General features: G+C 37.3%; 1 protein-coding gene across 1 annotated transcript in view; it reads right to left on the reverse strand.

Moving 5' to 3' along the window:
- Window positions 1–1631: 1631 nt before the first annotated feature.
- Window positions 1632–25401, reverse strand: part of DCP1B (decapping mRNA 1B) — a 44885-nt gene continuing 21115 nt past the window's right edge. The window contains exons 4-9 of the mRNA XM_035346249.1: window positions 23081–23147; window positions 20695–20830; window positions 13008–13136; window positions 11431–12270; window positions 4602–4850; window positions 1632–2745 (exon numbers count right to left, since the gene is read on the reverse strand). Coding sequence (XP_035202140.1) covers window positions 2665–2745; window positions 4602–4850; window positions 11431–12270; window positions 13008–13136; window positions 20695–20830; window positions 23081–23147 — 1502 coding nt within the window. The 3' untranslated portion in view covers window positions 1632–2664. The remainder of the gene's footprint in view (window positions 2746–4601; window positions 4851–11430; window positions 12271–13007; window positions 13137–20694; window positions 20831–23080; window positions 23148–25401) is intronic.

Consider the following 25401-nt stretch of genomic DNA (forward strand, 5'->3'; position numbering starts at 1 on the left):
ATTAGTTAGGGATTATGTTCCAGAATTTCATTGACTTTCTACTCCTCATCTTCTCTCTCCAGTTCAATAGGTATGGAATTTTGTAAGGAAGTGGGCAGTAGTTAAGTGGAAATACACTGAAAACCTTGATGCTGAGACTGGGATTTTTGCATAAAGGTGATAAAGGTCACACTGGTATGAATCCAGTTCCCGAATGTCTCTGAAGAAGCAGATTTGGCTATCTGAAATAGAAAGCTAGGCAACAAATTTGGCTTCGATTCAGCTCTTTCAATACTCTTCCTCTTTTGTTTGTTATCACAGAATTGAGAATATTTCTTTATGAGCCTGTTCTACATTCTTACCTCTGTTGCCCTTGGTAAGTATGCAAGTCAACTAAAACGGCATCTCCTTCATGTAGCAACTACCCTCGTAAACCTCGCAGAAGGCAAGATCTGAACAATCTCAGATACCCCTTAGAGCAGTGAGAATGTGAGAAAAACAGTTCCATCATTGTTATTCAGTGTAGCCATAACCAGAAGAGAGGGCAGCAAGTAGAAGCCCTGAAATAACTTTATCCTTGTCTGCTTTAAGATATGCCTCAGCTTGTTCAGTGTAGTGCCAATCCTACTGTCATCATACACATCAAGAGTTAACAGGTATTTAAAAAAAAAAAATCCTACAAGTTTTTTTAAATGACACCTCAGTCTGAAAAGCAGTAAATAAGGGATGTTCTTAAAATTCATGCATCAAAATAGTTTTTTTTTTTTTTTGGGTAAATAAAAGTGTTTCTCCGCTAAGCAGAAAATCAATCACAAACACAGTCAGAGATACTAAGGACTGAGGGATTATTTTTACCCACCATTGACAAGAAGTTCTACATGTCAAATGAGGTCTTAACTATGCATCCCCATCATCTCTAAATTGTACTGTCAAATAATCTATAATCACAGACATGATGCATGTATTTATGTATCTCAAAAACTCCTTTGTGCTGATTCCAATTTCTTTCACACCAGTTCATTCAGAAGTTATTCAAACTAGTTCAGTAGAATCACATAAATCATAATGGCTACAGGGCTTCCAGTCTGCAAGGCCAGCCCTTGCTGATACCCATGCAACATGTTCTTTTCACTGAATCTGAAAGAACTGCGAGCAATTTGGTAACAAATGAAACCAGAATAGACCTTGCTTTCTATGAGCTACTTCATGTAGGAAAAGTCTAGCATTATCAGAGGCACAAGTCTCTTGGGATTATTCACTTGTGTAGTATAAAGAGAATAGTTCTTCATTATTATTATTTTATTAAATTTAGTTCACAGGATTTCCCAAAGAATGTGAGTAATACCACCACCATCCCGCCCTGAAAAAGGAAGGATATTCAGGGAATAGGGGCAACTATTTACCACCATAGTTGTATATGAATTGAAACCGTCATCTTAATTTACACTGAAGAACCTTTTCTTCACAGACAAAGCGAGTGAGTTGTGCCTACAACATTACTGAAAGCCAAGAAGAGCATATACTCATTTATGCATTACACGTCAGGCTCCTAGCACCCATAAAAGAAACATCTCTTCAGCAACAACTTGGGGTTCCTAAACTGTAGTAAACTCACACTTCAGCAGTACATGTTAATAAGAGTATACAGCAAATTTCTTTCAGTCATTTATTCTAATTGATTTAAAATCTCATTAATGTCTCTTCTGCCAAGTGTAAAAACAACTCAGAGTCAAAGAAATGCAAGTGATCCCAACAATTCTAAATTTATAGTCCATGGTACAATAAAATAAAATCACCACATTGTAGGGATTATCCATTTTATTTTCTTTAAAAATGGGTCAATGAAATCACTGTGCTCAAGGAACGCACTAAAAAATTAATAGGACTTTTACGCCATGTAGTCTCCCCCTTAACAAAGTTGCACATTGCTTATAATAATACAGACTGGATCTAGAATAATAGAAACATGAATCCAGTGACACCCCTCCTCCCCCCAGCTATGCTGATAGCAAGTACATTCACAAACAAAACCCTCCCCCCTATTCTTTAAAACACCTGCGGAGTCCCATTTCTATGGCTAGCTAAAAATATTCTTGTTAAAATAGAAAAAGATTTTTCTACAAAAATCTGGGGAAAAGTCATGACATTTCTTCTAAATTGCTCTGCAGACAACTAAGTAAAATGACATAACAGTTTACCTACGACTTTCATTTCCAGAATTTCACCAGCATTTTCACTTTCCTAAAAATAATCCAACATTGCCACCAGGTGGTCAGAAACGGGCATCGTTCATTGTGAAAGTGGCGTATGACTTCTCAGAGAAAATTCATGTCAAATACCTTGTCAGTAAGTGACCACACTACACGTAAAAAAAGGAAAGTGAATTCTGAGAACGGTGACTTTATGCAGGAAAACGAATTCTAACCATCGGCCACTCTAAGAAAAATAATTTAAGATATTTTTTGATTAAGTCTTCAGCATTGTGACCCTCTCCTCCCTGAAGGCACAATCCGTTTCTGCCCACTTCTTTCTCAGTACAGCATGTACCTGCCAACAAGCAAAATCTTTGTGTATGCAAAGTGCCTAAGACCACTCGTTTCTTTAAACATGGCATCACTCGAAAATTTTGAAACCTTTTTCCCGAGATTCAGGAAATAATAGAAACTTAATTTAAAAAATCATCTTTCACATAGACTTCTTCATTGCCGCCTTTCTCACACTGAAGAGATATGCTTCATAAATAATGTTTAAGAAGTTGTCATCGTTCTGAAAAACAAAAAACAATTATTACTGCAAGGCAGACATCCCTGAGTATAGTTTTTTGTTTTGTTTTGTTTTTGTTCCTTTTTTTCTTCTCCACTTTTATGTACAAAACGCCTTTCAACCTTGCTCTGTCTTAAGAAGTGAGCAATAGGAAGTCTATTTCCTTTACCAAAAATATATATGTACTATTTCCAAGACTTTGAGGAACTGCATGGGAATATAAATTCTGTCGTGGCAAGCATGAATATCTCTGTAAGTAGTAATGAATACACAGAAAGCAGACATTCCAAACCCTCAGTGGATTTGAGTATACTATTCTTGCATGATATTGCAGTGATTATACAACCCTCTCATTTCTTCTCTTTGCTCTCTTTACCTAGAGATTTCCTTAAGTAGTTTCCCCCATTAGCTCAGTGATAATTCCAAGTATGTCTGAAGGAACAGTGAAACACTGTGGGTACACTAAATCCTACCTGAGCCAATCCTTGCACCTTGTTTAGCTCTTTTAGACTTAACTCCTAAATGATGCTGCTCCTTTTGCTCTGATGCTTGTTTAACTTTTTCCTTCTGAAGATCATTTTGCAAGAATTGGTCAACTCACATTAAGAGAGAAAGTCTTATGTAGCTTGCATAAATATATGAATATGATTAAAATCAAGATACCCCTTGAAGAAAATCATGAGCATCTGAGATTGTAGTTTTATATAACTGAAAATAACAGCTAAGCAATTGGCAATCAGCATCACATTTTTATACTTTAAGTAATTTCCAGGTAATACTGTTAATCCTAACTATTATCAAGAACAGCAGGATCAAATATACATTTACAAATACAATTTCAGAATGCAGAATCTAAGTTTGCTTGACTAATTTAACTTTATATATGGTTTTCCTAATATCCAGATATTCTTAGTATGTAAAGACAGAATAATGTGATATTTTTGGTTTTAATCGCAAACTAAAAACACAAGAGAAAATGAGAAAAACCTCTAATTTCTTAAAGATACTATTTTCTTTCTGGGTCTATAATTTAAACTGCATTTTAAGCGAGACAAATCAGAATTCCAATAAAGACTTTTATGTTAATGTCAAGCCATATAGGCACAGCTTTGGCCTACAAGTTGGACCCTTAAACCTGTGTCTCTATTCATTATGTATTATAGCCAGTTCTTTAGCTATACAGCCTCTCCTCAACCTCTGCTCTTCAGGTATTCATCTCAGAGCAAGTCACAGAAAAAAATAAATCATAATCATTCATACCATCTCAGAGCAGTAACAATCGTCTCCTATATGTTGACATGTTTTGTTGGATTTGAACCTGAATAACTGCAGCAAGAGGAATTTTAGCATTTGAAGTAGAGAATTATACTGAGTAGACTGAACTAGTATATTTTTAGGTTATCTAACCCATATTTTAAAGTTGCTCACCCTTCCCATCTTAGTTTCTTTCACTGCTAAGATGCATCTCTGAAGTATCTGGCAGCTAGAATAATCACCCTGTATTTATCCTTAGCTAAAAATATAACAGGTTATCTCTCTGGCTCATAGGCCAGCCCTATGAAGCTTTCCGTCACTTTTATTCTTTTCCTTCAAATTTATTATCTTTTCTGATCCCCAAACTACATTCATTAATCAAAATGCAGTTAAGCCAGCAGTGTGCAAAGAGAGGTTACTACCTCTGCTGTACATGTCATAGTGCTCCATTAACGCACAGCCATAAGTAGCACAACTTGCAGCATATATTTTAATTATCCATTTAGCCTCTAGACAGATGGATGCAACTGATTAGGTGTCCAGGTGCTTACAGCAAAATAGGAATAAGGATTTAAAGCAAAGCAGAAGAATTCTTGGCATTTTACCTGGATCAGGTGTAAAAGTGTTTCTTGCAGCTGTATCTTTGTCATTGAGCTGCTGCTGACCACAGCTGGCTCTGGGGTTTGCAGCGGCAGGAGAAGGCTGGCTGAGCTAGCAGCAGGTTCTTGGTTTGATGCTGCTAACCGCCCGCTTTCATTTGCTTTTGCTGGAGTAGGTGTGGACTGAGTGAACACCATTGGGGACATCAACAAGGTAGGAGTCACAGTGGCAGGAATGCGCTGAGGTGAGATTACCTGTCCATATAAAAATCAAGTAATCAATTAACTTATCTAATTAATTCCAAAGGAATTAAGATGATTAAAACTGCAACAGGCACAGAAGTTGCTGGAGATTGGTCCAGTTACATGAAACTCTTGTTCAGGACCCCTATATTGGTCCAATTCCCAATTAAAAGGTCTTCCATCCAACTCACAGTAAAACGTAATAATGGATTCAAATATGATACAGTCTGATAGGCAAATAATCTAAGTACAGAAGCATTTTGTAACAGAAATCAGACTACTATTGAATAATCAGCATTCTTAGAAAATGCTGAGTTTTCCACATAGGGACAGTAAGTCCTTAAGTTTGATCTTCGAGAATATGCTTGCCTACATACAAATACCAATATTAAAGATTAATCTTTGTACCCAGTACTAGAAAGCATTTGCTAACTGTAATTTTCAGATTACTTTTTATATGTGGATACACACATATGTATGTACATACAAGCACACGTATATACATACAAACACACACTCACATGTCGTCCTTTCATATAAGAAGAGTGGGAAAGAGAACAGGTAAATTATTTATAAGAGCTGCAGTAAGCTGGTGGCAGGCACTGTCAGAAACAAAACTGACTCCTAACCAACATTCAGCTCAGAAAGTCAAAAAGGCCCTAAAAGAGAAGGAAAACCCAGATGCTGCTGTAGTTCTGCAAGTCCTCTCTGCATCATATCCATGCCAATCTGCAAATATAGGTGTCAAAGAATTTTTATGTTTAAATTCTGTGATACATTTTGCAACTCTAAAACATGCAGGACTGATCAATAGTAGTAGGTATAACATATGACACAATGAAGTTTATTCACCAAATTTGTAGATGTAGAGCTTTCTTCTGCATATAACTAGCAATAAATCCTAACCGAATCAGCCATATCCTCAGTATGCAAGTACCCAATCTTTTCATTTTTTTTTTTGTTCCAAAGAACAAAAGGTACAAAGAAATTCCACCACGCTTGGAATTGAAGCATGATTTATTGCTGCTCCATGAAGGTAAAAGCCTATAGGAGCACTCCGCTTTGTGTCCTGAGTTTCAAACATTTCAAGAAAAATTAAAACTAAGGAAATAAATCTGAGGTTGATTTCCTAGGTAGGCAAAATAATATAGTTCAATATTAAAAAAATAAAATAAATTTTTTTTTTTGGGTAGCTCGTCTGACCCCTTGTTGAATGCTCTACATGAAACATTTCTGAATAATACTAGTTTGGCTACAATATAGAAGATATAGAAAGAATCAATGAGATCTCATGTTCATTTATGCTAAATTTAAGGAAGCAAAAAGACTAGGGGCCAGGAGGAACTCGCACATACAGAAAGCATGCAATATGCACCTTATGCAAAAATCTTCAATATGCTTTTGAAGTAAGTTTTTTTTTTCTCAAATATAGAGTACTACTTAAAAATGAAACTCTACCTACAGCTTTTTTTATACCCCATGACATGCGATCACAAGCGAAGTCATCATGTCTGCCCTTCAAGTTCCTGAATCAGTTAAGGTATTTCCTAACTTATTGCAGGTTTGCTTCTAAAACAGTAAGGTAGTATGCATGTTTGTGCACCTATGCTTCAAAACCAATATTCATTTTAAAGGAAAACCATCACAAGTCCACAGGGACATGCTTCCGCAGAACGAGACCTTGAGGCTGTGCATGCATGTTTTCCTGTAAAAGCACGCATGGAAGACTGGCTGCTTCCAGACACTTACCGCAACACTTCTGATCTACTCATCCATGGCGCTCATGTAACTCCTCTTTAATTTACCTCAAGTGAAACTGGCAGGGTTAGCTTAAACTAGTTGATTTTTCCTAATGGGATTTAAAGAATGCCTATACAAACTGCCCTGCAAGGGTAGGAACCTCCAGCGAAGGAATGGTGCTGAGCAGCTGGAGGAGATAGGGTCTGTCTTATACTAGTGAGACAATCTAAGACAGACTGTGTCAAAGACCTAAATGACACGTCCTTTGAAATCAAGGGACACTTCTCTGTAGTCTGAGACAAACAAACAAAACCTGAGACATACCATGTTCTCAGTACTAAATGGTTACTACTGTCAAACACACGTCTGTTAAACCACAACAGATATATCAAATATTATTTGCTTTTTCTGGTTAGAAACAGCTTTTTGGTAGAACTTGCCAACCCTATGGAAGCTATATGGAATAAGCAATATTGCCATCTGCTGGTGACACAACTAATATCTACAGGTTACTGCAATACTTAGAGCATTTGCCTCAGGAGACACATGGAAAATACAGGTGTTTTTTCAGTGCATACTATTTGGTTTTGTGTTCAAACATTAAAAGGTACTTTTTTTTTTTTTTTTTTTTTTTTTTTTCCCTATGAGACTGTGCTCAAAGCTTCTGCCATTTAACAAATTCTTACATAAACAGGATGGTTGTTTTTTAAAACATACAGGCAAAATTTCAGTTCAGATTCAGAGTTCAGATCACCTTCAGTCACTGGGCCAACTGATGCCCGTGAGGAAATGCGGGACACTAGAGTGACATGACTAGTGTAATTCCTATAGCAGCAAGCTCTTGCTGCAAGCACTGAAAATGCTCTGTAGGGGCATGTGGCTTTCAAACTACTCTTTTAGCTTTGAGTAATTTATCACAAGACATAACAGCCCTTCCAAAACAGTGCTGATTGACTTCTTTCTCACAGAATCTAACCCGAGTTACTTGTGGTTGCAGCCTCCCTGGATTACTTCCAGCTTTATCAGGTCAATACTTGAATCTCTGAGTCACTAATAACAGTGTAGCAGTCTACCACCAGTTGTGCAGCAATGAAGTAAGAACAATGAAAACTGTGTGAGGTAATTTTTGCAGCACATAGTATACCTTCTCTGGAGCACAAACGCTCACTATGATATGTTTGATATTCTTCATGGCTGCAGGCAGCTAGACAACATTAGAGCTGACAAATTCCCCTAACACCATGAACTAAGAAATGCATGCATCTCCTGTATTGGAGACTGGGACCTGGTGCTGCTTCCTACACATGCACAATTCCAGGTGCTGGAAGTGCTCCTCTGGACCAGCAGCACCCAGTGGATGCTGTGGGCCTCTCGCTCGTTGTAGTGCCATTATTTAAAACTAAGGACATTTAATCTAGGATGGTTCAGGAACTTTAAATACAGCTGCCGTTAAAATACAGCCAGCTTTAATGCTAATGTTAACATTGCTTTGTCTCTCCCAAGTATAATCCAGACAATTTTTATTGATGCTTAACTACAGAATCTTAAATTACCTTTCACGACAAGTTTAACATAGCTACTGTATTCCTCCTGCACACGTTTATAATCTCATGATGAAACAGCAGTTAAGACAATAGGCATCTTTGATGTGAGCATCATATCATCAGCTACTATGTACCATACACTTGGTTCAGAGTATGTAAGATACTAAGTAGAAAACACATTTTTGATGGAAAATGCTCCAAGAAACGAGGTAAGTGGTAAGCAATATAAGTGGTCTTCTGAAGAAAAGATAGATTTGTGTCAAGGTTATTGCAAACATTTTTAAAACTGTAATTCCGATTAACATAAACATGTGCTTAGTATCAAGCATAACTTATCCTGATTATAGATACATGCATGCTTAAGAGTTTAAAAGCCCATTGCAGATTAATGCTTTTTTATTGATTCTAAGCACACGTTATTCATTATCTGCATAAGGAATACTTCTCAGAATAGGGCTGGCACCAGACTGAATGCTTCCGAGTATTATTCCTTAGTTTGCTTTTTTTGTTGTGTGTTTTTTTTTTTCTTTTTTTTTTCTTTTTTTTTGTAACTGGTCTCTTCCTCTCCACGTGGGAGATCGCAGCTCTTACACCAGATGGAGATGCAGAAGCCAATTTAAAATTGGACTTGTAATGTGTCAATTGTGCAGAAGACTATTGCTTTAATTTTCTTAGCACTGCTGATGGATCTGGGATGTTCCTTTAATGTGATTTTTCCAAATAACAAAGACACTGTCCAGATACATTTCTATTCCTGTCAGACTTTTTAGAATTTGCTTTTTCTGTATGCTAAATTACAGTAAAAGATGCAAGACCAAAAGATAATTACAGAGAACAAACCTTTTGCTGCATTTGTCATCAGAATTTGCTTTGATCAATTTTGCATGAGCATGTGTGGATATATTTGTGCCAACTCAATTTCACTCAAATGTCTGTCTGCAGGCATGGCAGCACTTAAAGCCTTCGGTCTACAGCAAAGATGTAATTAGAAGAAGATTAATGTTGGTTTTAAAAGTTTCAATTTTTTATCTTCAAATTCCATTTTCATATGGCTAATTCATTGCATTCTACAGAAATAAAGACTCATTCCTTCATTTCCAGGTTTTTGTTTTGTTGTGTTTTGGGGGTGGGTGCATTCCTTCCAGATTGCAGAGCTTTAGGTGTCCTGAACAATGCTTAGTCACCTTCATTGTTTTTATTCTATGTATTAAGTCTTACAAACAAATATGTCAGAAAAACTGCACCTAATGCAGTTTTATAGCAGCTGTGGCTGTGTCAGTAAATTCATTCCAAGGCAATGTCAATCTTCTTGATCTGCTCACAGCCTTGCAAAAGGGGACTAAGAGTCTCTCTCTCTCTTTTTTTTTTTTTTTTTTACTTGTTTGTTTGCTTATTTTTTTCTGTTTTGTTTGTATGTGTTTGTGTTGGGTCTGTCCGGGATGGAGTCACCTTTCACTGCAGCAGCAGGGAAGCAAAATTGCAGCAATAATCTCAGTGGATTATGCTTCTTCCAGTGAAAATTGTTCTCTCAAGCTATTGTTCTATTTATACTCAAGCAGTAAATTTATTGGAATTGCATTATCAGTCAGACCTCTAATTCCCTTTCCATATTGCAACTAATGCTGGAATCAGTTTCTTTTTCAAATATACACAAAGTCATTAACCTCATCAGCATCAGTATGGATTTTTCATTCAAAAGTACATCAAGATTTCTGCCACTTTTTATTCTGCATACTGGTTTATAGTCTGGCAATTGCCTCACTGCACTGTTACCTCCAAAGTAGGAATGTCTTCTGTCTGCATGCCATACATATTTACCACTGAATCAGAAAATTTGTTTCACTTATAGCAGGTAAGCTCCATTCTCCATGAAAACAGTAGATTATTGTGACTCTGGATCCTCTTTCCATTCATTAGCACTCCACTGGAAAGTCAGATTACCATCTGTGAGCAACCAATCCTGAATAATTTTAGTGACTAAACCACGCGACACTCTTTCACAGAGATTCAACATTGTACTATTTTAATTAAAAGAATAAAAATAATGATAGCTATTTGCTCTATCAAATTCATTTTTGCCTGACCTCTCTCATGGAATTTGAAATTTTGATCTGTCAGTGTTTGTGCTCCTGTGGCCCTTAATTGTTAAACGGCTGTTTCAGCCTCCTCAGGTGTAGAGTAACTTTCTAGGAATAAGGAGGATATTTGGAGCAAGCTGACTCAAGCATTCTGTAGTTTTTCATTCCTCAGTAATAGTAGAAGAGCAGCTTTTGAATTTTATGCTGAAAAGATGAATAGTTTGTCATTTGGGTAAGTAACTTCTAGACTGCTTTACGATGTCAGACTCCAACACAACATAATGCTTGTGGATAGTCTTCCGCAATAAAGGAAGTTAAAAGGGGGTTGCACGTTCATCCCCCCAAAAGACATAGGAAGACATTCAAGTGTGGAAATTCCTACAAAGAATGAAATTGTAAACAAAGATATTAGTTGTCTAGGATGGAGGACTTTGTATTTGAGGTTCTCCTGAAGGATAGAAAAAGGTACTCATTTGAGACACAATCTCTTGACATATCCTGATTTTTCTGTGACACCAATCTTAGGGTCACAATCAACAATATTCAGGGTTTGGGGGGATTTTTTTTTTTCTTTTTGGAAGACATTCAGATACAAGGCAACTTCTCAAAACAATATTCATCAAGTGGAAAAAGAAAACTACTGAATAACTTGGAGTAGCTGTTATGGTACAAGATAATTCAGCATTATAAAAATACTTTCTAACAGCAGTTTTTTGAAGTAAGTGTCCTTTTAGCAACCGGCATACAAAGAAAAGCATACCTGCACAGGAAAGCTTGACTAATTTTATAAGAAAAAACATTCTTAAACCCAAAACATTACACTCAATTACCAGCTGTTACTCACAACAGCCTGAGACAAAGTATGGCAACTGAAAACTAAGTGAATTTTCTAAATATGTCTGGAAAAAAAGCACACACACACACAAAACAAAACCAAAAAAAAAAAAACACAACCAAACAAAAATCAGAAAACAGGACTGCAGTATTTTTGGTCATTAGTGACGTACAACCCTTGATATTTGCAATAACTTACAATTAGTAAATCAGAACTTACTTGATGTTGTTCTTAAATTGTCACTTGCAGAATGAAAAATGCATGTAAGACAGCATAATTTAGTAAGGTAGAAACAAGAATATACTGGCCAAAAGAAACAGAGAATAGCCTTATGAAGTTCAAGTTTAGAAAATTGCCATTTATTTTTTTTTTTAATTCTGAACTTGCTTACTTACCTGAAAGAGAGAGTTTTGTTTTTCTGTACCCGGAGCCTTTTCTATCCAGGAATCCAGTGGTTTCAGTGTACTGGCGTTCTGAGTAACAACAGGAAACTTAGCTGCCAACGTTGGTCTGCTGGATACATGCAACTGCTGTTCTTGTTGCACTATCTGGAGCTTTTTCAATAGCTCTTGAGGTGATATCACCCCAGAATTGGCTGACTGATTGCCAGAGAGAGAAATTGGCTGTCTAGGAAGTTTGGGCTGTTCTTTACCAAGTGTCTGAGACTCTAAAGTCTGACCTGGCAAGGTACCATTGAAATATACCAAAGGTGGCTGGGTCATATTATTTATCTGTGCTGCTGGTGCTCCAACAGCAGCAGGAGTCCTGCTGAACACAGAAGCTGTTGAGTTCACAGATCCTGTTGCACCGGGATCCATTTTCGTCACTGAACCTGACTGACCCTGCAATTTCTGTAATAAACTCTGAGTACCAGCAGCATCCTGTACTACATGAGATGTTGCAATACCACGAGAAGTCACAGGTTGGAAAAGTCCTGTGAAAGTCTCACCCACAGGGTGGATATTGCCATTTTCACAGAGTCGGTTCTCAGGAAACTCAGCAAGTGGGTGAAGGTCTGTCCCACGCACCATAAGCTTCTGAATGGCAGGGCAAAGCTGTTTCTCTGCACAGGGAGAATGTCTGCTAGGTTCTTCGTAGGAGAGTGAACGTACCACACCCTGCCTAACAGGAAGGTTCTCTTGATGCTGTTTATTAAGAGGTTCTGAGACATCTGTTTTTTCTTGTTTTCCAAACAGCGCTGTCAAAGACAAGTGTTGTGGTTCAGGATCCACGTTCTGTGAGGAAACAAAGAGAAGAAGTAAACATAGTTGTCTCATGCATGAAAAGTCACATTAAGTGGTGACAATATTTAGCCAGCAGTATTCAAGGAAAAGCCAAGAATACTGATATGCTCTTTTCTCCCAAGAGAATTTTTAATAGTTCTGTCACATCATAAGGGCAAGAAAACAGTTGTCAAGCTGCTAATGTGGGAGAAAACCAGTGAATCTGAAAGATAGCAGTGGTTTCACTTTAAATACCATGAAAGAGCATCTTTCAGTCATCCATACAATATTAATAAGAGACAAAAATCTCTGCTTGTGCAATGTAGGGCCACTCTTAACGCATCTCCCTCTCACAGTTGACTGAATTCAGCTTTTAGGATTTTGCGATGTGATGCAGTTTGAAGATATATCAAAAGACTTTATTTAGATTACCTGAATTCCCTTGACGACAAAGAAAACAAAAAACATTGACCAGAGCAGCTTGGGATCAAAGCAGTACCCCGACGTTTAAAGACTAGTGTTTTTTCTGTTGCATGAGGACAGTCTATCTGTAATTTATGTGCTTCCACATCACATGGTGGGGATGGGAGCAGATTTATAAAGATAGATTTGTTTTGCATTAAAAAAAAAAAATCCTTACCATTGTTTCACCTCAACTTCTTGCACTGACCTCCCAACCTAAGTAAGTATTCCTAGTTCACTACATGATTACAGTGCCGCTGGTCAGAAGACAATGCAAAGTGCTTTACCTTGTTTTGCTGAGATATTCGCTGATGCTGATTTTCACTAGGCTTCACAGGAATTGGTTTGATTAGGTTGGGGTTGTTACAGATTGCAGAGGAGCTGGTTATTTGTTTTGGCTCTGAACAGGTCTTACACTGAAATAGAAAAGACAGATTTTCTAGTTAAGTGCGACAGTATTTTTTCCTTAGTTTTCCACCATAGTAAAATCCAGACATAGTTAGGTAGTCACTAACCAAAAATAACAGTTGTAGCACTGACTACGAAGTGTCATGCTATTGAAAGAACTGTATCTACAAGCTAATTTTCTAAAACCACAGAGCATATGTAAAAATAAACACTCGATTCCAAGATTTTCTGAGTATGAGGCTTCCCTTTAATTTAAATCTCAGTTCTCATCTTTTGCTTTTCCTGCACTTAACACAAAATCAATCTGACACCTTAGAAACCAAGCAACCAGGCATGCTTTTCCTGCATCAGTAGTCAGCTAGTAGTAGTCAGCTTCAACAGCCTTACGTAGTTCAGATACATAAAGGATTCATTATGTGCACTTGAAGAACATTTAAAATGCTTTTTACTAAAAACTGAAATTCTAACTCAAACTCTTCTACATAAACATTCCACAATGCAGGAACTTGCATAGCCACAAAGAACTATAATTACAGAGTTAATTAAGTGGTCAAATTGGTATGTTTCCTTATTAAACTTGACAGGATTAAAAACTGTATTAATAAAGTGATGGGCAGGCAGAGTCAGATGACTAAAAGAAGTCAGGGACATGGAATGACTGATGTATGAAGAGAGAAGGGCATAATTTAATTCAGAAAGAATATGCACAAAACACTGCGTGAAAGAGAAATGAAATAGGAAAAGATGAATGACTAAGTCCTATTTACACTGTAGCAAAAATAAGGATATTGTCAATGAAACTAGAAAACAATGGGTATACAAAGAGTGCTACTGTCAATAGAAAAGAAATAGTATGCTGGAAACTGTTGTCACTAGGTATGACTGAAACCAAGAAATGGAGAAGACCTTTTTTAAAAAGTTACTTAACAAAAAGTTAATACTATTTAGCAAGAATATTCATTGTTAAGTAACCGAATTTAAAGGGCTCAAAATTTTATGCCTCGGGACTAATGACTGGATAAGGAATGATCAGTTTCAGTTTCACACCCCTTCCAGCTAAGAGCCCCATCCTCTGCATTACTAAAGTCTGCTACCATTTGGATACACAGCAGAGCCACTTCTGTCTGGATATAAAAACATCAGTGTACTCTTCAGAACCTTCCAAGAAAAAGTCCTTAGGATTCAAATATATTAGGTGAGAAAATAATTACTTCCTCTATCCCCCCAAATATATCAAACTTACTGTTAAATTCATTTCTAATACGCACCACAACAAAAAATACACACTGGTTCCAGGACTGTTCAGTAAAACCAAAGCCGAGTCCTTGAAGGAACTCAAGGGGTGCTGTCCTGACAGGGTCCTGGGGAGGTGCTCAATGCCTTTTTGCAACATTTGTCCACAGGAATCCCAGGCCCTTGAGACTGGTGGGAAAGTTTGGAGTGATGAAGACTTACCCTCAGCACTGGAAGATCAGGTTAGGGAGCATGTGGAAAAACAAGCAAAAAAAGGACACAAGTTCACGGAACCTGTAGGGATGCACCCTGAGAGCTGAGCTCATTGTGAGACTATTCTTGAGTTTTGAAAGGTAATGGTAGCTGAGGGAGGTTCCCAAGGACTGGAGGAAAGCAAGTAGTGCTCCTGTCTTCAAGGAAGGGCAAGGAAAAGAATTTGGGGAACTTCAGGCCAATTTTCCTCACTTTAATACCTGGGAAGTTGATGGAGAAAATCCTCCTGGTAGACATTTTTAACAAACACGTTAAGGACAAGAAAGTGTTTGGGATTAGCCAGCATGGATTTATAAAGTGGAGAACATGTCTGATCAACCCGATAGCCTTCTACAGTGAGGTGGACTGGCTCAGTGGATGATGGGAGAGCAATGGATATTGTTTATCTTGACTTTGACAAAGACCTTCAACACTATCTCCCATAATGTACTCTAAGTAAAAATGATAAAATGCAAGTTAGATAACTAGTAAGTGAGGTGGACTGAAAACTGTCTGGTCTACTGGACTTAAGATACGTTTGACATGAAGCCCACCTGGAGGCCAGTTGCTAGCATGTATCTGAGAACTTGGTGCTTGGGTCCATACTACTTAACATCATTAATGATCTAAACGATGGAAGAGAGGAGGCTTGTAGAGGACATAAAATGGGAACGTGTAGTTGATAGACCAGATGGTTTTGCTCCCATTCACAGGAACATCATGAATTTCAACAAAAGGAAACCAAGGAGGAATAACTGTATGCATCAGTACAGGATGGGCCTGACTGAAAAGCAATCTTTCAGGAATGTACCCAAGGCCCTTGCCAGTACCCAACAAGTCAAACCTGAGCCAGCAAAAGAAAGCCAACTGCATTCTGGGCTGCATTAAGAATGGACACTAGCAGCATTAACAGCTAGCAGCTTTGGCACGCTAGCAGCATTAACAGCTGGTCAAGGGAGGTGATCCTTTACTCAGCACTGGTTTGTGCTATGTCTACTGAGTAATGGAGTACTATGTCCAGTTCTGAGCTTTCCAAAACAAGACAGATATACCAGCAGAAGTCCACTGAAAGGCTACGAAGTTGTTTGAGGGAGTAAAGCATCTGTCATGCCAGAAGACCCTAAGAGAGTTGGGACTGCTTAGCATCCAGGTGAGAAGACTCAGGGTATATTACTGTGTACAAAATACCTGATGGGAGGCTGTAAAGACAGCCAAGCCAGACACCTCTGTCCACTGAAGACAAGAACAAATAGACGAAACACAGAACATACAAAATTCTGTTTAAACTTAAGAAAAAACTTTACTGTAAGGATGCTCAAATACTAGGACAGATGGCCCATAGAGGTTGTGGAATCTCTGTCCATGCAGATACTCGACACCTGAATTAACATGGATCTGGGCAACCTGCTATAGCTGATACTGCTTTAATGCAATGGTGCTGGACAACACTGTCTCCACAAGTCCCTTCCAACCTCAGTGATTATGCCCGTCTCTGCCCAAAAATCATTTTGTGGGTGTTTGAACAGTCACAGACTCCTCAATGAATTTAATTCAAATGTTGCTTTTAGAAATAACTTTAACACACCCACCAGACAATCATGCCACAGGGTGGTCTGCTTTTCAATTTGAGTTAAAAACAAGCACCTGTATCTTCTTTCCAGCTGTACCCCTACTGCATAATGCAAGAAACAACCTCAAGCACTAGGCTGGAAAAAATGAGTAAAAAGTACTGACTTTGCCAGCAATGCAAAACTGAATTTCAATTAATACAAAATGTCATATCAAGTGCTTCTTCATGGCTAATCTGAGTAGACCACATTCAATATGCAAATATATTTAAACTCTGCTACATTTTTCTGCTCTCTGGAAAAAAATGCAATAAAGTATTTTCTTAGGTTCTTGGTTCTTCAGAGCTTACATGTTGTTATCCTTGAATTTGAGGAACTTTTTTTTTCCTTCAACCTTTGTTTTATCATTATTTCCAGGCAGTTCACAAGGACTCGCAATAATATCAGCCTTAGTATTGAGCTTTTAGCAACTCACCAACTTTTTTGTTTCTTTAAATACACTAGGAAAAATGACTGAATTATCCTTAAATCACTTTCTTACCTCACTGTCTCACTGTCTCAGTCAGTTTCTGACTGGTGACTGTTGTTGTCTCTTATTCACTTAATGACAAATACACATTTTACCTAGTTAATTATCAGATGAAAGTTTTTTTCCATAGTTCAAATTAAGTGCTTCCTGTAGCCACTATTTGACCTATACTAAAACAAGTAGAGATCATTTTCTTCATTTTTTTTTTTTTTTTAGTTCACACAGCCTAACTCATTATGTTGTTACATAGGACAAACACACACTTAGTAAGATTAAATCCTTTTTGTCCTGAATTGTTCTCTTTCTACAGGATGCTGCCTTTTCTTCAATGTGCCTCCTTCTCATTGATATTTCTCAGCATAGCTTTTTGGGGAAAAATCATATAAAGACGTATTTAAACTTATTCAACATGACAGATAACATGCTCTTGTATATTTCATTATGAGTTCAGCAGAATTTAAATAAATGCTTTAGGACTTTATTTCTCCAGGGTATTTTAATAGGCTGAATTCTTCAGAAACCATGAGTACTTTAGATGCCACTGCCATACTTTACAGGATGTCAGAACTAAAGGAATACAACTGAGGAAAGCAGTAGTAGAGTTCAACATTTATCACCATTAAGAACATTTTTGAGGATTAAATTCCTCAGCAAAATGAAAAAATACTAACTATATACAAAGGTTTATAATGAATGACCTCAACCTGACTTGGTATCATTCCCATGATTTCCTAACATGACTAACAGGCTGGCATCGGATATAGGGATGCATACTGAAGAACAATATACACATACACTGTGCTGATTTCAAAGGAGCCTGTAGCTATTGGAGCTTAAAATATAAGGTCATTTTGGCACGCTAGCAGCATGGCCTAGCTGATGAATAAATTAGGAAGCATGACATTTTAGCCACTGTTGCATGGACAGGTAAGGAAAGATATCATCTGCCATCATCATCAACAAACAGCAAAAAGCAGTATGAAAGAAACGTCAATATGTTCTTTATTCCTAGAACCAGCAGAGTACTGATCAGCTAAAATACTTGATGATTACTACATTTTGCTTCACGGTTCAGTCCTTTAGTCATGTACCTCGTTCAAAGCTATGCTCCTACAAAGGATGCGTAAGAAATTAAAAGGTTTTAAGATCAAGTGAAAGAAAGGCTAAGCAATATTTAAAAGGCACATCTGAAGAACATTCATCAAAATGAACAAAACACCACTGAGGATGTTTTAGGCAAGTCTGGTATAGAGACATTTAAGGCAAACAACTGTTCTATGTTGTAAGATTTCATAGTCCACCTGTACAATATGCTCAAGCTGAACAGGGTGTTGCCAAAAGGAAAGACAATGGACAAGCATGGGACCAGAGCAGCACAGATTTCCTGACAAAAATTCCACATCATATCCTCATGCCATGCTCTTTAGGAGAAACCTGACTGAGAAACATGAGTTGCAAAGACCTATCAAGTACAAAAAGGAGATGCTAGAAGGCCTGATATGAGAAAAGAAGGTTGGCCAATACTTGATAGGACTTAGTAGAGCTTTATGGATGGATGGTTATGGTGAAAGCAACACAGAGAACTTTGAAGCTGCTTGAATTCAAACGTGGTTAAGAAGCCCTGGAAATGTGGGATTCCAATCTAGGTGATCTAAAGGAGCCACAAGAAAACATTATTGAACAGACAAATGAAAATGCACAAAGTGCTCTCAAAGACAGACGCTGAAGAGGACAGGAACCACCTCAAAGCAAGCAGTAGCTGAAGGGATTTCCAGAGCCCTGCTTAAGTGAGACATTCAGACAAAATTTAGACTGTGTAAGAATAGCAGCACACGGTCTGTGTCATCCAGCCAGAGTATGGCACAGTGCCCTCAAGAAAGAGCGTCCTTCTGGGGAGGTGATAAGGTACTATCTAGTCTTTCATACAGTTAACAAATCAAAATCTAGAAGGACAGCAGCCATCTTAGAAACTATATTACTGTTCATGCAGGGCAGTACCACTGGAACTTTTTGCTTGAAGACAGTGAAAAAGCAGTCAACAGAAATAAACGCCCAGAGGCCAGGTGTGCCCTATCAGAAATGATGTTCTTATCAAACGTCTGTGTGTCTTCAGTAATGAAGCAGGAAGCTTCAGTTACTCTGGTCTTATCAACGAAACAAAGGATGTCCCCCTAATACAACCTCTAATAGATGAAAGGACAGTGCATTAAATGGGTGATCATTAATGGACTTATCCTAGGACTTGCTAGTTGAGCAGAATCCCCTAGATGCTTCAAAATTGATGTTCTTATTTTATGGTTCACAACACTTTAAAATATCTTATTTTATGAAGCCACACAGAATTTGAAAAGGAGAACAACATAATTCATAAATGATTTCAACATGTTAGCAGGGTAAGTTGTAAGACATGTGTTGGCAAGGAAATACTTGTTATAAAGCAGCCAAAAAGCACGATTGCTCTGAAACATATTGACATAAAATACAAAAATGGCTGTCATCGCCTTTATTTCTCATGCCCTTCCTAGTTTTGTATTACCAACCAAACAAGAAAAAACACATCCAGTTCTTAAGAAGTCAGATACTCCTAGCATACATGTCCTGGACAAGGAGGAAGTTTTCCTGTTATTTCCTTAGCAATCACTCATATGCAGAAAGATTAAAGAAGAGGTAAGAAGCAAATTTGCTACATATCTTATCTGCAGGAAAAAATAAAAATAAAAATCAGGAAACTATTAAACAACAGTTCTTCTAGAATCTTTTCCTCTGTCTTGATTTGCTATGTGTTTATGTAGAAGTGGAAGGTAACTTTTTAAAAATGTACTACATCCATCTCATTGTATCTGAAGACAGACTAATATTTTCCAGTTTTCCATTTACAGTAATTTAGGGGTATTTAATGAAATTATTTTATGAAATGTTTAAGCAATCGAATCACACTCTTAGTTCAAGATTTCGTACTTGTCCAGTTTTAAAACATGTCAATATACTAGGATTTGGGAGTATTTGTTGATTATAATACATTAAATCCATTGCATTATTACAGAAAATACTAAGGTCCTAGCTTTGAAAGAAGCTATACCAACATGAAAAAGGCATACATTTCACCGTAAGTTAAATAGCTGTTATTTTTCTGAAGATCTTATTAGTAGCCACATTTCAGAAAAAATAACTTTTTCCTCTCTTTAGATTGCTTAAGACATACGTATTTCTAGCCCCAAAACACTTACATAAGGAGCTTTATTACTGCATGACAACACATATGAAATACAGGAAACAGCAGTAGAAACCTGCAGGCTCTGAAACAATTTGCAGCATAGATATGAATAGTTAAAATTATTAGACTTTTATTCCCTAAAGTAAAACATTTTTGATTGCTCAATAACACAGAACATTATTAGTCCATTAGTTACTTCTTTGTTTAGAAGCCTCAGAAGACCAAAGTAGCACATGGGTTGAAATCATGCTAGGTTTCAACCTTTTCATTTCCTTCCAGTAGTGTCTGAAGTAGATAACAACCACAACAAAAATTGTAATTTCTATGTTCAATGTTTTCCCTACGGTAAATTATTCATGCAAACCACAGAAACTAGTAGCAGATTTAAACACTTCACCCAAAAAGAGGACACAACTTTCAGGTACCACTCAATAAGCAACAAACACAGGAGCCCTAAGAGTCAAAATGAAAGCCAATTTACACTTGTTCTTACACCCTAGCCTCCAGCAATTAATCAATCACATACATGTTCTCCTTTCACAAGTTCTTATTGACAACATTCACTTCTTTCAAATCTTTAGAAAATTCTGACAGAAAACTTTTTATACCCACCGCTCTTTCACAAAATGACAGATTACGCTGTCATTTTCACTTTGAGTAAAATTATTTTACAAAAAATGTTTTATGTTCTAAAATGTGATGCTAATTTACTCAGACTTTACAGTATCACCAAAAACAGATGTCCTCATTTTATAGATAGCAAATCTCACCTTGGTATACTCATCTTTGGCCTTGGTAAGCATCCGTAAGATATCCACTTCTTTGTTATTAGCAGAATTCATGATCATTGGGGACACTCCTGTTCCTGTACCCTGCTGTGCTTTGAATTGTTCCTGCTGAGTTAGGCTGAAAGTAGGAGACAAGAAAGGAATATGCAAAAATATATATATATATAAAGTTTAAGTACAGCTACTTTACAATAACTAAAAAAAACACAACACCCCAATTTTCACCCCACAACTGTATTAACAAACAGTAAAAAAAAAAAAAAAAAAAGCTATTTCAATATCTATATCAAAGAATATTTTGACCAGGCGTGAGAAACATTTTGCCCAATCTTGAATACTCTAGGTCATAGACTAAAATTTCCTTTTCTCGGTCACAATTTCTATTCCCAGAAGAAGCAGGGAATTTGTAATGTTATTCAGTTTGACTGGTGGTGGAGGATGGCAAACGCACACAAATCAGTCATTAACTACTAGCAAATGACCAATTTCCTGCCCCAGCTGTTTTATTATTATTGTAGAGTGCTGAGAATTTAAACACACAGCCAATTGGCTGAGCGACAGGTTTTGTGTGTTTTTTTCTTTGAATCTATATGCAACACTGCTATTATAAACCACTACACATGGTTTACAATAGCATGAACCCTCTGAAAACTAGTTTTTATTGTAGTAAATTACCAGTTTGAGAGTAGCTAATCACCACCAACTGCAACCTGAGCTAGTTAACTAAAATTAGCTGTCAAAAAAATGGGATTTCCTAGGGTTCATTGCTTATTTCTGTAAATTCATCCCCATCAATTATTTCTTGGGTCACAACCAACACATTTTAGAGCTGCAGAACATACAGCATAAACAACAACAAAAAAACAAACAAAACCCCACCATTGTCACAGTCTCTGTTTAACAATGTTTTGTCACTGCAAAATGAAAAGCAGCAGGTAATTCTTTAAAAAGAGATATAGAGGAAACAGGACTAATTTTCCATCCAGTAGTTTGTAACAAATTGAACCTGGATCATACTGGCAGAAGAGTTAAAGCACTTTGCTATGGATCAAGATGTGCGAGGATGAGCCTTGGCTGGACTTGTACTGCAGGACATGCAAATGGGCACTTGATACTTTAGCAATCAGAATTGACGTCGCTTTCTCAGCACGCTTCTGGCTACAGAAACGTTTGCTAACCAGGCTATTAAGACTGGTACAGATGACCTGAAAAGGAGAGATTCCCAGCTCTGACTGTGCCTTTGTGCTGCACTTTGTTCATACGTAACGCTGTTGGCTTGACAGCATCGGTTTCCCATGGCTTTTCTTGGGATGGCAAAGACCTGGCTATACATCATTGTTCCTCCTATCCCTTACAAGAATTGTGACACAATGGTATGTCCAGCCCTATATACCACAGACAGCTAGTAAAGCTAACGTGCCCATTCCTATCATGTCCCTTTACTATATCCTCCATATTATACCTCTGTAAAAACGTAGACTGTATATGTTGATAAGACCTGCAAGATTTCAGCTCCTTCCTCCTCCAAACAAACATAAAAACCTGCAGAATGTAGTCATAAGAAAGGAATCATTGCAAACAAGTCAGTTGTTAGACCAAGCAGAGGGTAAAGCGGAATGATAAGCCCTTGATCCTGGACACGTGGAGAAAGCAGTGGCAGTGAAAAAAAATATCCACGATAACGTTCATTAAAAAACTATCCATGGTGCTGTTAGATTAAAATATAGCTGAGAATACAGTTTTCTATGAAATGTTAATCTCCGATTTAATTACAGAGTTACAGCTGTATAACATATATAAAATATCCTTAACATGTATATAAGTGTCATAAATTCAAAGCTAATTGAAGCCTTGCTTTATACTCCAAAACCAAGTGAATTCTATATGTATTGCTAAAAAAGCAGGAAGCAGGAACTGAGCCATGGCGTAGAAAGAGGATAAAAAACACAAACTGTATTATTGCAGTATGCTTTTGTAATAGTCTATACTTACATTGATATGAGAAGAAAAAATAACAGCTACATTGAAAATCTCCCCAAACTGAGAAATTCTTTACCACCACCCCCCCTCTCCACCCCCCAAAGAAATCAGAGATCTGTTTTGTAGAACTGTATCATCAGGAAACAAATCAGATGAACTGTTATATTATGATGTAGCTGGAAACCTGCGTAGCAAATTAGGGAAGAAGTATTGCAATACAGTGACTTATTTCTGTATATATAAAATGCAGGTGTGTGACAATTTAACTTGCAACAAATTCTGTGCAAATAGGCTTAAAGTAGAAACCATCCTAGTAATATAATGTGCATGTATGTACAGAAATACATACATAAAAAAGCACAAAAAGTCTTGTTAACCCATCACTTACTTTTTCATGAGCTCTGCAATTCTTTGGCATTCTTCCTTATCATAAAACCAAATCCCATATATGGACACTGCAAATGCACATCAAACACAAACTATGAGAATCTTCTCAAACAGCAATTCTACCTGGTAGATATTTAAAATTGACCTGTAAAGTAACTTTTAAATTTTATTTCTGTCTTATGCTTTCCCCTTCTATAAACACGTCAACTCAAATCCTCCAGTAAAATCAAAAAAGACCAAAAGGTATATCTCTACTGACGTATGTCACCAGCTCTGAACCTTCGATACAGGCAAAGGTGTTTGATCCTTTTTTTTCAAAACACTAAACCAGAGGTTTGTTTTTTGTGTGTTTTCCCCTTTAAAAACTTTACTTCTGTCAATTTTCCAGTTGTCATATCGTAACCATTGGACCCCAGTGGCTAGTGTACCACAGGCTGTGTTGCACGCAAACGTAAGCAGGCAAGATTTGTTTAGTTTTCAACAACTATCAGGCCTATCTTATATATCATCAAAGTTGTTACGGTAGTACAAACCAACCTCTGCTTCCTTGCCAATTTCCTGTAACGATGTCCATTAGTTTCACCCCCAAAGATGTAATTACCTGTAGCCAACCCCAGGATTAGAAAATCTCCATCTAAATTCAGACTTCAGATTCTGTCCTTCACAAAGGCAAGTGCCTGCAGTTTTGCCCAGCAACAACAGATTTAAATCTACCAGTAGTCAAGATTCTCAAATGTACGCACTGCTAGCGAAGCCATCGTGATGGTAATAGCCATAATGCAACTGTAGTTGTGCAGCCTCCACAAACATCATAAACAGCAAGCTTTTTGCACTCCTAACTGTATAATACAGTTGTGGTAAGATAGCCTGGGAATCAATCTGTAACATTGTCTGGCCTTATTTTCACAAATGATCCATCCATGTTTTTCAGTTTTAGCCTCTCGCACAAATGTGCTGTGAAGGAGAAGGAAGAAGTGCTTACAGGGTAAACACGGATCTTCCCCTCTGTACCCTGCAACCCCTCTGCAACATTGTGCAACGTCCACGTTCCCCTTGCATGATATGGTAGCAAATGGGTAGGCACCACGTTTCTCCCCTGCTTCCCCTCCTACAGCAGCAAGAGATTTCCCTTAATCTTCCTAAGATAAGGCAATTCCTAGCATGCCTTCTGACACAGTAGGGGCTGGATTCTATTTGAAAGTGGCGTAAATGGATGGAGTATCCATTTTAAAATAATTGCAACACCAACCCTGATCATGGAACATTTCCTTTTATCACAGGAGTCCAAGAACAATCACTTCTTCACTTCCAAAGAACTGAAACTATGACACACGAAGCACAAGCTGGCTTTCTTGACATCTGAAAAGAAACTGAATGTGCAGCTGTTTGCAAGACGCAAGTGTAATATTTATCTCTATCCCCCTTCAGACTTTCAGCCATGTGTTGTCTTCTATACAGCTAAAAATGGTTCAACTAACTACTTAATATAGCATCCTGGTGAAAAGCCTTAATTTTTTTTTTTTTTTTTAATCCCAACACATAAAAACCCCAGACCAGCAGAGAACCTGAGATGATTACAAACTGCAACCATCAAGCTAGGAACCTGTCCTGTTCTCCACTAATAAAAAAAGATAAATATACATAGAATACAAATTTCACCGCAAACTTTCTACCAGCATGAAAACACCTTGTGTCTTACCGGTATTAAACAGATTATTTTTTTCTCCCCCCTCCATCCCTAGGCTGTGTTTTGACAAAACAGAAATTCAGATCTAAGTATCATCTGTAGAGTGGTAACGGTAATTTCACTAAAACGTTTACATATTAAAGCTGAGTGACTGAACAGCAGAGGTACAAAAAGAGTTCTTCCAGTGCAGCACAGAAGAAGAAATACTGTCTCACTTTTAGGCCCAGATTCATCTATCAAGTTATCCAACAAGAGATTACTGTCAAAAACAGAGAAAGAAAGAACAAATCAAAAGCAAGTATCTTCCACTCCCCAAGTGAGCCAGCTACATGAGAAGTAGCCAACAAAACAGCAGTAAGGAGAGAGAGTTTTATACTGGCAAGATGGCATACATCTAGTCATCCACATTCAACAGTTCCCAACTCATTTCATTTACTAAAGGAAATGAGATTTAGTAACAAATTGATCACATTAAAGGGAAAAAAAAGGCACAGAAAGTTATTATGCTGTTAACAAGACCGAACAAAGTTATAAAGATATAATGCAGCTATCAAATCAACAAGATGTAGTTAATATTGAATTGGAGTTAAGCTATGTAGGTTAAATCATCTGTAACTGAAATCACTTAATATTAA

This window comes from Oxyura jamaicensis, chromosome 1 (assembly GCF_011077185.1).
Source record: "Oxyura jamaicensis isolate SHBP4307 breed ruddy duck chromosome 1, BPBGC_Ojam_1.0, whole genome shotgun sequence".
In the NCBI taxonomy this organism is placed as follows: Eukaryota; Metazoa; Chordata; class Aves; order Anseriformes; family Anatidae; genus Oxyura; species Oxyura jamaicensis.